Raw genomic sequence first — 13,742 nt, 5'->3', positions numbered from 1 at the left:
TCTCTCACTTGGCTGCATACCCCTCATTTGATCTGCAATGAGCAACCAAGACACCCAGGAGAGGGAAAGATCAGTGCATTCATGCGGATGCACACAAATGCTTAGCCTCATCTCAGAGGGTACATTTGCCCTCTTCACAGAACAAGTCTCATTCCAACACAGGGCCACATTTCTATATGCAGTGTTCTAGTTCAGCATATTATGTGCAACACGGATATCTTACCTAATTCACACAAAAAAACAAGACATGTCTTCTTCAAGAAACCCCAGAAAAAATGAACATAGTCTATTAATCTCTCTCCACTTTCAGCTGGAGTTAGGGGTTGCCAGGGGAAGAATCCCACATTTCATGACTATGTTGCACAAGGTTTTATTTTTTAAGCAGACTGCAGCTAAGGTGGCAGCAATTTAAAGAGCCAGACCAGTGTGGTAGAAAACAGACCAATTCCTCTTGTTCATCTTCCCCACTTAGTTGATACTCCCATTCTGCCTTTACTGCCACTGGGGAAAACACAAATTTGCAATGTGAGGGTTGAATGGCAAAAATTAGTTGATCCATCTCCCTCTGCACAGGCCTGCCTCTTTAAACCACAAGATCTGTGGTTATATTCTATTGTTGTTGTTTTAAAACTGAATTACTAAAACTACTCTCAAGGAACAAGAAGAGTTGGTTCTTTTCTCTACAATTACAATTTCTCTGCCACTTTTCTCTATAATTGCCTTCTGTTCCCCTTTATCTCTGCCTATGGCCAAAGATGCACTGAAGTCTCAAAGTCCTGGAGCTGGAAGGAGTCTATAAAGGTCATCTAGTCAACCCCCTTCAAGAAATAGAAAGCTAGAGCAGTGGTCCTCAACCCCCGGTCCGGGGACCGGTACCAGTCCGTGGATCAGTCAGTACGGGGCCGCAGCTCCTCCTCATACTCCTCCCTGGCTGCTGCCTCGGGGGCTGCCCTGCCACTCTGCTGCCAGCTCACCTTTGGTGCTCTCCAGTGGCTGCCATGGCTCCAGCGGCTGCCCTTGGCGCGGCTGCTGGCAGCACCCCCCAGTGGGCAGTGGGAAGTCAGGGGTGCCAGTGGGAAAGCAAGCGGAGCAGGGGCTCAGGCAGCAGTGGCGACGTCCCTCGGCAAAAGACTAATCCTCCCCCCCCCACCCGGTGATTGTCAAATAAAATTGTAAAATTGTCAAGCAATGACCGGTCCCCGGTGATAAAAAGGTTGGGGACCACTGAGCTAGAGCACACCTGCCAGCCGGGGCTTTGGTTAAAAGCTTCTAGCGGAGAGACCACCCACCAAAAAAACCCCACCCACTTTTATCATTAGAAAGTTTCTCCTAAATACTGACCAAGATCTATCCAACTGAAACGTAAGACCATTTGATTTAATCTTACCTTCTGAGCAGCACAGAACAAATCTTTGCCCTGTTCCTTCAGGCTCTCCCCCCTCCAAATGCTCTAGCATTTATATTGTCCATTAAAATTATTCAAAATGCTTGGCTTCCAAGAATGCCTTAAAGAAAGCCAATACCATCATCAGACAGTGGGAGAGGAAAAGAAAAGGATCCCTATGGCCACCTGGGAGACTGAGTTTGCAGCAGGTGCAGGAGCTGAACTGAGAGCTGGTTCAGAGCTCAGCCATAATGCAAGACTCTCCCCCCCCCCCAGTGCCAGCAAAAGGCACTAACCATTACGGTGCTATATGACTGTGTGAGAACAAGATCAGGAACCAAGCAGAGGATGTGAAAAACAATATTCACGTTAATAAGTTTGCACGACTGTCTTAAGAAAACATATCCATCCAATCTTTTTTCCACTTGCTGTGAGGTTGCTGTCCTCTGCTGCTGACAATTCATTGTAGTGGATTAACAAGATTCTGCTGCATTAAAGACAACAACAATAAACCTAGGCAATTGTTGTTTTTAAAAAATAAACCACGATACACCATGTGGTGTAGAAGTCACTAGTTAACATGGCAAAATCAGCTGTTATCCCCTATCTTTGTTCCTCACAAAATGCATTATCACTGAAAATGGGATTTTGATAATTTTATTAGGGGGAAAAGTATACATAAAACACATTAACATGGGATTAAGAACAGAGATGACTAAACATGCCCTAGCTTTTCTTATAGATACGTTTTTTGTGAACTCAAAGTGTTTAACAGGCACTTGAACTGGACTCTAGCAAAATGTATCTATGGGCATACACAAACAGATGCTAGCCTTTTCTGCTCTATCCTGCATATTACTCTTCCTAATCTTCCCCACTATGAATTTCTGCAGGATTCGGGGGAACTGTGGTTGTAGCAGTGGTGGTGATGGAGTTTACAACCTACATTTCCCATCAGCCACCATAATCCAGCAAATTCTGAGCATGAGCCAATTACCAGCCTATGTGATGATGAATACCTCCCCATTCTAAATATATTTGGAATAGTGCCCATTTTAACTTGCAAACAAATCAGCAAGTTAAAAAGAGAAGGTTACCAAATGACAACTATTAAACACACTGAAGCATGTCTTTTTACAGCTTGGTCAAACAGAAGTGGTGCAAATGCTGTGGTGCTGAGGGTGACGCTGGTGATGTCCATGTCCAGACTGAGGTAGCATCTGATAAGGTAGCATTTCGAGTTTTCTGCCATGAAAAATGTGTTCCACAAAGAGAGGAGTAACTTTCCTTCAACACCTCTCACAAAGGCAGAACAGCAATGCTCCCTTAAAATGTGAAAGGGATAGTAGGGGAAGAGTAAAGAGAATAAGGAGCTTCCGTGGCTTGAGGATTTATAATTTTGGGGGGAAATAAGGTAGGATCAACTCCTTAGGATATTTTTTTTATGGTAGCATGAAGTCTTCTAAAGGAAAAAAATCTACCAGCATTTGTGACAAGATCTAAACAATGGCAGCTTCTCCAAATAAAATTCTGACTTTCTTTGGCCATAGCAAAGCAGCCATTTTGTATAAACATCAGTGAACTACCATTTACTGACGAACTCAGCTGACCACATCTTACTTGGAATACAAAAATCCTCCCCACCCCATTTCTTGGGCGAACTGGACAAGTATGTGGGGGTACTGAAGATGACAGTGCTAGGAGACACTAGGAGTCTGTAGCTCTCTAAATGGTTGAAGATATCTGTGATATCATTTAACACGGTCTTTTCTGTTTTAAAAGAGAAACAGAATGTAGGGTTCATCCTTCATCTTACAGACAAGGACAACCACAATACTTTTGAGTTGCGTTTTGTCCACATACACACATACAGTGGGCCCCAGAGCTATTTGTTCCCCTGTGCCTTGGTGCCCAGCCGGTTGGCAACCTTCAGCCAGGGAGCTGTCAATTCCAATCGTGTTTGGGCCGCGGAGTCCTATTAAAAGAGCCTTGCCGGTTAAGGGGCGTCTGCTGTTTCCAAAGCCTGGGAAAAAGGGGCTCTGCTTTCCTTGCCTTTGAGCTGGCAACTTGCACTGGCTGGGAGTTTTCAAGGAGCCATGAATGAGCTGAACAAAGGAGTTCTGTGGCTGGTCTTTGGCTGGAATCCATGTCAACAGTTCCAAAGGTCACAGGTCACACTAACTAACATTTATTCCCAGCAGAACCTGTTCCAAGTACAAGCTGTATGTCGTACACATTTGGAATTTTTTCCTGTAATCCCTCAACATATTCCTGATCCTTCCACATGTTTTTGGCCTACTAAAAAGAATTATTTGTTTGTCCCCAAGAAGGGAGTCCCCTCCCCATCACAGCTCCTATTTGGTATCTAAGCCAACAAAAGGCAAGAACTGAGAAAAGAAATTGCAACATATCACACACCCAAAAGCTTCCAACCATTTTCCAAGGAACCAAGATCAGTTCACTGTCTTTCACCTGTCAAGAGTTGCTGGAGACCTGATCCTTTTAAATCCATAATATTGCTTAATTGTAATAGGAGAGACTTTGCCACCTCATTGGGTTTTCCTTTATCCAAGTTGAATTTTACATAAGTACATTTCACCCTGAATTTCAGGGCCCCTCGATCCTATTTTCCCTGCGTACTTGTACATGAAATGACTGCATAGTGAGGATCCATTAGCTGTATCTGAACCAGTGTGCTGTAGTCCACAAAAGCTTATTCTGGAACAAAATTATGTTAGCCTTCAAGATGTCAAATATCCCAGCTTATTTATGTATTTTCGTGTAGCAGACTAACATGGCTCACCCTCTGGAATTACTTGCAAACCTGTGCATTCCATTCAAAGCAGATACATATTCCAGTTTGTGTTCAGAGACAAGATTACATTTGTATATATTGAAAATAACTCAAGTGCTGCCAGAGTTAGGACTATTTCTACCAAGTCTCCCCCCATATCAGGCTTTGTAACAGCTTCAACCTCAACCTTGGTCATCAGTGGAGCTAGAACTCCAAGGCTCAGGCCGTCTTAGAAGTGCTTCTAACCACATGCACAGTTTTCATTTTCACTAACACCGGTGTGTCCTCCACCTCCAGGATAGGAGCAGCGGTTCTGAATGAGAATTTAAAGCCTCAGTGCTACACATATTTCAACATAACCATGTTCACTCATGGAGCCCAAATATATTTATTTATGCCATCGGTTATAATTATATTAGATCATACAAATAATTAATTTAAATAGACACGGAAGAGTATAAAGGTGCATTGGCCAAGCACCTACTTTGAATCAAGAAGTGGCAGGTTGGATATAATTTAAATCCTCAACTTGGCTAAGAAGGTCTCATTAAGGTAGGCTTAAGCAATCAGAGTTCTCTAACCACAGCCTAACCTACCTTGCAGGAAAGTTATGAGGAAAAATAGATAAGCTGAACACAGTTGATGTTTCGGGGATTTGTGTTTTTGTGTTTTCTTTTACTTTGGTGGTCTTTTCCTTTGAATTAATAGCATTTTGCTAACAGCACCTGCAGAAGTAATTTGGAAGCATAGATAGGACTCCCCATTTCACATTTCCTTACTTCATCCCCAAATCACCAGGGCATTTTATAGCAATGGTGGGGGGGAAATCTGTACTGAAGACTCCATGCAAAATTGCAGCTTCATTAGCCAAGAAAATGGTCTTCACAGGTTTATATGCACAGCTTGGACAATGACTTGGGGAAAGGAAAGGGAGCAAAGGAGACTGAACCAAGCAGAAAAGCTTGCGTTTGCAGCAAAAACACTCACATACCCATTAGTGACTTGGGTTATGCCCTACCATAGAGAGGAGCATAAATAGGTATACAAACAATATAGAATCTAAAATTATGGAACCGTTACCACTAAGACAAATTCACAGCCAAAAATAAACTAGTGTTTTTTTCTTAAGCAGTATGTATGTATCACACCAAAAAGAACACTTTGCTACCCCTCAAAGACTTCCTCTGTGTGAGGATAAAAGAAACTGGTTTGTTTTCAACAAAAAAGTGATGCTGGTTTACAAACAGGCTATATCTTACATCCCCCCCCCCCCAGCAGCTGAACCAAGCACTCACAGGCGGTGCAAAATTTTCTGGCTAGTTATTAGAAACAAATAAAGACTCCGTTGAAAATGCCAGGCTGAATAAATGGGCTGTGGAATAATTCAGAGCACACACGAACTCCAAGAAGTTGACTTCAGAGGCACTCGCTCAGAAACAGCATGGATTAAAACCCATAAATTATCCCTTGAACTTTGAATTGGTTAACAAATATTCCTTTTGCATCGAGAACAGCAACGGATTTTAAATCAAACCTTGATGGCTCAGAGGGCATTTTCTGCAACTGGTGAATAAAACAGAGAAATGTCCTTTCCCCCCTCCAATTTAAAATTCAGCTTGCCTCATTTTTCCCCCTTTTTTAAAAAATGCCTTTGATTTCCTAATACAGATCAAGCAAATAAAACTCACAAGCCAGCTGCCACATATCTATGCTGAAATACCCCGTTTTGGAAACTTTATTTCCTTTAATTTATATCATGAATTCTTGTTTCTCTGCAAAGTCTTCATTGACATTTGAGTATAATTCTCATGGGCATCTGCCCTTTCAGCTTTGCGCTCAAACACTACAGAGTGTACATTTCACAAACATGTCCCTTCAAGGAGGAATTATCAAAACAAGCAGACATAACATGAAATTCATTTCTAACTTTTCCCCTCTTTTTTTAGCAAAAATCCTTCAAATGATTGATATCTTGCATAAAATACTGGAAATATTTCAAATTATTTCTTTTAAAAATCAGAAAATTTAGTTTTGGTGAGGAAACAAGCTGTGGGGTTGACTAGCAGAGAAGGCATGAAAGGTATTTAAGAAAGTCTCAAGTCAAGTATCCATGTCCTCCACTGAGAGCTCTTCCTCCTCCAGAAAGTACAGTTAGTGAAGCTACCATTTCAAATGAGGGAGGGGTGGATTAATAAGACCCGACATGGCCAAGAACAAAATTTTTCCAATTTAAGACACTAGTATTTGCACATTCTGGTACTAAAAACATCGAACAAATCCATAGCTTCTAACCACATTTGACAAATCTCTAAATACCACCTGTAATAGGGGTGAGTTTTTGCCAGTGGACAGGGGAGAGATGACACCTATAAGCACCTACTCTATACTTATGGACATACTCAGACATCAAACCAAAAATGGTTCATACATTGAACAAATCTAAAATACTTGGGTCCATGCATTCTACCAAGATTGAATGTTTTCTGAATTAAGAATTCTTTCATCTAACCACAACTGTTTGTAACACCTGACTTTGACTGCCTCAGCAACTGTGCTTTGTTTCTTGCTGACAAACAGGGACTCTAAAGCAGGATTAAATTTTGGGTTAAGAGTCCCAGTTATTAGACAAGAAACAAAGTCCAGTTTGTTGACATCATAAACACTCGCAGTTAAAGTGAAGACTTCTACACCAGAAGGTTTTCAAACTTGGCTCTGCATAGAAGGTGGAAGAGGGAAGAGAAAACATCAGTCTAGCATTCCAAACTTGTTGAATTTATGTACGATGGTTTGTTTATGTCATCAGAATGCAGCCAGTCCTTACAGAGAAAAATTGTGCCTAATCTGTCAATATCTGAGCCAAAAATTCAGTTATCCAGCAATGTTCCCTTCCAGCCTTCAAGCTCTCATGAGCAACCACCGCCCTCCTTCCGGCACCATCTCATACACACATAGCCCAGCCCAATTTCCAATGATTCTTCCTTTAACCTGCATCCTTTTACCACTCCTTCCTCCTGCGATTAGAGAACTACTGATGCAGCCATATTTGAAAGGCACTGCACTGTGCATTTGCAGTCAAATTGTAAGATCCCTATTCTTACAAGCAAATGGAGAGAGAAAGTTTCCATACAAAGGTAACAGGGCACAAGGTTTTGTTTTGTTTTTTGCTTTAACTGGGTGTGGAAGGACACTGGGCACTTGCCCCATTTATGAGCCTTCCTTCTCACCTTAACAGGTCAAATGCACAAGTATGCAAGGGTAGGGGGAGTCTTTATTTCCATCTCAAACATCTCTCTGAAGGCAGCAGCTTGAATCTGGAATTTATTCAAAAACCTGGTGTACTTCAGAAAACAGTTTCATTTCCTTTCTCCTCAAATCATCTTCTAGACTAACACACACAATAAATAACCAGGCCAATGACCCAGCCTAAGCCTCCCAACTCATGATTCAGCAGCAGGAGACTAGTAATCAACAGTTATAATCCCAATATTTAGTCAGCTCCTGGGTAATTCCAAAATTCTGAACTCCTTCAGGTCTTCATGCATACTTTATTATTATGAGGCCAGGGAAGAGTCAAAGGAGAGTGGAACAGGCCAGTAACCTACTTCCTTCTCTGTTATCAGAACAGCCCCAAACTCCTTCATATCTTCAAAGCCCTCCATAGTCTTCTCCCTCTCCATTCACATATCCCAATATACCTTGATGCCTCCGGCTCCCTCCCCTCCCAAGGTCTCCTGCTTCCCAAATGTCCTTTCCCTCCCTTGCAGTCCCTTGTGCCTGGAACGGCTTCCCAGAATATCTGCTTAATCCCCAATCTGTCTCAGCTCCTCAAAACATCTCATAAAAATCTTCCTTTTCTATGAAGCCATTGATACAAACCCCCTTCCCTACTGAAACCTAAACATGGAAGGTAGACTTTCTCAACCAGGGTTTCCTGAAATCCTGAGATTTCTTGATGGCCCTGGAAGGGTTTCCTGAATGTGTGGGAACTAATTAATTTTTAATATTTTAACATTTTTCAGGTGATATGACCATGATCATGTTGACCCCCCCCCCTCAGAAAATGGCCAATGGTAGGCCTGGAGAGGGTGAGAAGGGGAGGAGTCTTGAGTGGGCATGAACACAACTATGTTTTTCAACTGTATTCTGCATGATCACACCACTTCTGAGGTTTCTCAAAGTCCAAAGAATTTTTCAGGGGTTTACCAAGTTGAAAAAGTCTGATGTAAGGAGTCCAGATTCTTCTCCAGTTTATTTCTGTGTCTATTTCTTTGCTATCTTCGTTGTCTAAAGTTTTAAGATTGGTCCCTCTTTGGGACAGAGACATGTCCTATAGTGTGTAAAGCATCATACAATTTAATTAATAATATAAAAGTAACAGTAAAATTAACAATGCCAATAAAGCACCGTGAAAAACCAGCAAGGGGGATTCTTAGCTTAGGGAAAAACTACAAAGGACATGACAGAGGCTCATAATAGTGTGAAAACAGCAGAGAGAGGGAAACTATTTTTCTCTCTCCAAACACAAGACCTTGGGGGTCAACCAACAAAACAGATCAATAGAAGCTTCAAGAGAAACATAAACCAGTATTTCTTCACATTAATACATAAGCAATTTGTGGAATTCAGTCCTACAAAAGCAACAGACCCAACCTTAAATGACTAATGTGATTTTAAAAAAAAATTATCTGTATTATATATTCTATTTTTATATGTAACTTTATTTGTAATCTGCTCTGAGTCCCCAGAGAACAAATGTATTAAATAAATTAATAATGTTTCAAATGAATATTGGGCAATTTCAGTGAGGTTAACATCGCTGGGCTATTTCCACATTGTATCTGGAAACAGTATCTCCTAATTCCAAAGCAGCTTCTCATTGCTGGGACAAACCTAGGGGGAGGTCCCTATCATGCTTGCCCATGAACTTCCAAAGATATTTCACTGGTTGCTGCTGGACTACATGGTCCTTTCGTCTGATCCAGCAAAGCATCTGATGCGAGGAGGGAATTTTACAGCCAGACCAAAGATGCCGGAAGGCAGCAAACGGGGGTCAAGACCTCAGAAACACAAGTAGAGAGGAATGTGACTTCCCAGCCACTTCTTAATACTGTAACCATTCACACTTTGCTCAATATTCACAGCATTTTTACAATAGCAGCAAGCACTCCAAAAGCCAAATATTAATAAAAACACTAACATGTTTGCACCAACTTGAAACAAGGTACATTTTTATATCTGTAATAATCTGTAAACAAAAAAAAAACACAGAGATTCTCCACTGAAATGCTGTACCAGAAGATCACAAACATCCACATTTTTTAAAATAATATTTTAAAGTCGAACAGTTCAGCATTCTGATTTGTCAAAAAGTGTTCAGAATTGTTTTCAAAATCTAGAGAGATAATGCCTGTTCCTTTAAATCGCCATACTTGGGCAGAGGTTACATGGTGCAGTCTTTAAAAACTAATCGTTCTTCACACTGTTCAGTGTTTTAAAAAGATCAACAAAAGAGGATTGCCTTGGACATGCAACACTATCTTATACTCCTCTCTGCCCTCTGCTGTTAAGAAAAGGAGAGCACACATCCTTCCCAAAGTGATAAAACTCAGTAATCCACACCAAAGCTTGAAAATATTACAAAAGAAGCCTCAGCATTTGTTAGCAGTAGATTGAGGAGAAAATGCTAAGAGAAAACTTCCCTCAATTCCTTCTAAATAGCAAATATAAACAGGGGTCTACAGGGACACATATCAAGTAATTCCAGTTTCTTAGAAAGCCCTTGCCTTGGAGATGCACCAGTGTCCTATACATTTAGGCTCCAATGAATTCTGAGAAATCACCCATTAAAATACCATTTTTGCTCTGCTGCCAAAAAATCATCTTCCAGACTAGTAAGTACCCCCTGAGCTAATCAAAGACCAGCTCCACCACAGAATGCTTGCCTAAGACAGAAGCTGTTATAAGATAGTCATACTACCTGAGTACCACCAGAGAGATGACCAGGTGAGTCCTCCTTCAACTTTCCACTTAGAACACATTTTGTGGAGCAATGAAGAGTTGGGGCATAGTTAACTTTCATCCCCCAGAGTCATACTTTTCTCACAATCTCCTCTAAATGCATAACACTACAGTTGCCTCTTGGGTCAAAAGCTTGATCTTGAGTCTAGACCCTTCTACCTTGCTTACTATTGCTAGTGATATCACAATAAAAGGCAGCTGCTGACAACAGCTAAGAAATTCATAGATTCCAAACTAGGACAGATTGACTTGGTATAAGGTCTGACTTTGGACCGAGGTATGGTTAGGAGTAGAGGAGTCATTTCAGGGCCTGTTTTCATTTAATAAATAAGGTGGTCATGCCTCTGAACAGCTGTGAAGTATCTTTTTTCACTATACACATATTTATCTCCCCAATGTGAACATTACCAAAGTAGGGCCCACTCCAGCCTTGCCTAGTAAGAGCCAGGGGAATATCCTCCACATTACCATCAAACCTTGTGCTTGGACCAATCACCCTTTCTGTCAGCCTAACCTACCTCATAGGGTTGTTGTGAGGGTACATGGACAAAGAGAGAACCAAGTATGCTACTCTGAAGTTCTTAGAGCAAGGGGGAATATCAATCTGAAATATTAATTAGAACACCACCAAAAGGATTTATTCAGTTCTATGACCAAAGTGCAACACTCCAAAATACCCTCACGTAACTTCTTTGATTGCAAAGAAAGAGAAAGGACACTTCTGTAAATGAAGGAAAGGAAATGGCCAACCGTCACTCTAGAAAGAAAGCAGTTCCTCCCAATTAACCCCAGTGGAAGTATTTGCCTTTGTTCGCACCAACATGGCCTTGTGACATGCTTCAGAATGGCACTGCGTGTGCAAACTCTCCAGGGAATGGCTCCCTAGTTTCAACCTAACAAATACACCTATCCAGATGTCTACCAGTCTGCAGCAGAAGAAGACAGAAACTTCTGTAGTGCAGCCCACTTGCACCAGTTCATCACATTGCAAGAGTGATGATTCTCAGAAACATTGAGCCAAATGTTTAAAAATGCAGATAACAGAAGAGCCCCAGAGTGCAAGAAAGTTTTTGGCACACACAAAAAATCTCCAGAAGTGCAGTGACTTCCCGAGGAACAGATAGGAAAAGCGATTCTCTCAACAGCTGGAAAGTGTTAATTAAAAGCAACAGAAGCAGAATGTCAACATTGCTTCCCAGAGCGAGGCAGTAGCAGGAGGGGCGGGGGGCGCATTCTGACTTACCTTAAGATACAGAAGCAGGTCTTGGCCCCTGAAGATAATCGGCAGAACCCAAACCTCTGCTTGCTGTCAATGTCTGTGAGCACAAAAGTGAAGTTCTGGCCAACTTGGCTAACTGTGAGACTGGAAGTAGAGAGAACAAAGGAATCTATTAATAGGCTGTTCGCTTCAACCATGCCAAGTAGCAAACTAAGTCATTGAACCAGCAGCACTTCCTCTCTCTAGAAACTGAAGCTTGGACAATTCATGCCTCTTTACAAAGGTCCAATTTACCCATAGACTAAATCGCAAGCAGTCCGGCACTATATAAATACCAACACATCGCCCAATACTGTCTTGTTCAGGGAGCTGCTTTAGAGCAAGCTTTGCAAATTTAGTATTGAGCCATAGCATAGCCATTACCCTTGCATTTGACACATGTATAACCTCCCATATCATATTTGTACTGTGCCGTGAAGGATTTCACATTGTGTCTTTTAGCTATTTTAACTACTAAAGCTGCAGGAGGAGAAGTGAAAGATGCTAGAAGAGCAGCGGGCGGAGGGAAAGCTGCTGGAGAGAAGGGGAAAGGTGGAAGGACAGAGAAAGCATGACCTCAGTCGAGATGATGCACCCGCAGACCAAGCAAAGCAGAGAAATAGAAGTTACCCCAAAAGATCTTGTCCCACACAAGGAGGGGGAAGACCCTTCAGTGCTTCTTTGAAATTTCAAGAAAGCAGTTATGTGGTGGGGAATTGTAGAGGCAGACTGTGTCCTACCTGTGTGGCATCCTAACCGGGGAGCTAGTTGTTGTGTACCACAGCATGCCGAGGGAGTGGGGCGGGGGGAGTAATTTTTAAAGATTTCAAATCCATAGATTTTTTAAAAATTCAAACTGGGGCTTGAACACTTTTGAAAGCCTTTTCAGGCTTATTCCTATAACAACACAAAACCTATTCTGAGTAAGTTGTGAAGTTAGTGAGATGGGTAGAAGAAACAAAAGCAGAGGACTGAGACTTTATTCCAGTTAATGGTGCTAGACCGATTTTATTCCAAACTTCCCAAGGAGCTAAAATGTCTGACAAAGGACAAAAAGACCAAAGAAGCCACTGAGGCACCAGAAATTGCAGATGAGCTGGGGCTAAACAGGGAGGGATTGGACTGGAAGACTTTCCAGTTGGCAAGGGAAGGGAAAGAGTTCAAAAAAAGTGGGAAGATGGATTCTCAACCCCTGAGTGGTGTGTGGGGGGGTGTTAAGTCTAACTGCTCCAAGGAAGGGAAGAGAGCTGGTGATTGGCATGTAGTAACTCCTCCAGAGATACACCGGGTGTAATAGGGCTTGCAGATCTGAAGAAGGTATGTGCCACCATAGCTTCTATCAATCATTTGTCTAATCATAAACAGTGGAAGAACATTGATACAAAAAAGGACACCGTTTTCTGTGAGACAGTAACGTCTGTTCTACCTATAAGATTCTTGAAGGCATTAGGATGCACCTGAACATAAGGAGAGCCTTTCCCCTTGGCCCATATGCACAGAGACTGCCTGAGAAGGATTTTTATGGCAGGCTCAAATTGCAGTGTGCCCCTCAGTACTTGGAAGCTAAACATTGAGTAATAGCATGAACACAAATATACCCTGTGGATATCTTAACAGGAAATGCTATATTGGAGAAATCCATGATTTGCTTATGTGCTTCAGGGGCTCCAAAGGAGTAATGCTGCTCCCGGGCAGATTTGGTACTCAGACAGAGTTAGCGATAAATTCCCTTTTTTAATACATTAATTTTAATGTATTAAACCCAGCTTGCAAAGATGGCTGAACCAGTGGAACAGACTATGCAGGTACCTGGGCCTGCTCACTATGGAAGCAGGAGAAAAACTGGCACCACTTAAACCAAAGCCTGCTAATGTGCTTTCCTTTAAAGGGGAACAACACAGAAAGAACAGAAAATCCCATATCTGAGACCTTTGACTGTTATATATGTAATCCAGGTGTTTGCTATAATTTGTCATCACCCCTATCATCCACCAAAACAGGAATTTCAAAGAAGCTCAAGGGGGAAAAAAGGAGTCCAATAAAATGTTCTCTGCTTTGGAATAAGTAAAGTGTTTTCAAAACAAAAATTGACTCACTCAGTATGTGTAGACATATAAAAATAATCTAATGCATTTGATAACAATTACACCTGTGTATATTGCAGGCATATACACGAGATATTTTCAAGGATATGGTTATTGTGTAAAGGTGACTGATTTTCTCCACAATTAGGTTTTTTGTGTTTAAGATGATAACAGAACAAAAGAGTTCAGTGCATTCAATGTTAC

At 41.6% G+C, this 13,742-nt stretch overlaps 1 protein-coding gene across 12 annotated transcripts in view; it reads right to left on the bottom strand.

The window, feature by feature from the left end:
- Positions 1-13,742, bottom strand: part of DENND1A (DENN domain containing 1A) — a 240,738-nt gene that overhangs the window by 139,603 nt on the left and 87,393 nt on the right. For all 12 annotated transcript variants that reach the window (XM_077306060.1, XM_077306062.1, XM_077306051.1 and 9 more), the window contains exon 5: positions 11,440-11,559. In XM_077306060.1, coding sequence (XP_077162175.1) covers positions 11,440-11,559 — 120 coding nt within the window. The remainder of the gene's footprint in view (positions 1-11,439; positions 11,560-13,742) is intronic.

This window comes from Paroedura picta, chromosome 12, assembly GCF_049243985.1.
Source record: "Paroedura picta isolate Pp20150507F chromosome 12, Ppicta_v3.0, whole genome shotgun sequence".
NCBI lineage: Eukaryota > Metazoa > Chordata > Lepidosauria > Squamata > Gekkonidae > Paroedura > Paroedura picta.
The sequence above is the reverse complement of the archived record's forward strand: the minus strand, read 5'-3'. Positions and strand labels throughout refer to the sequence as shown.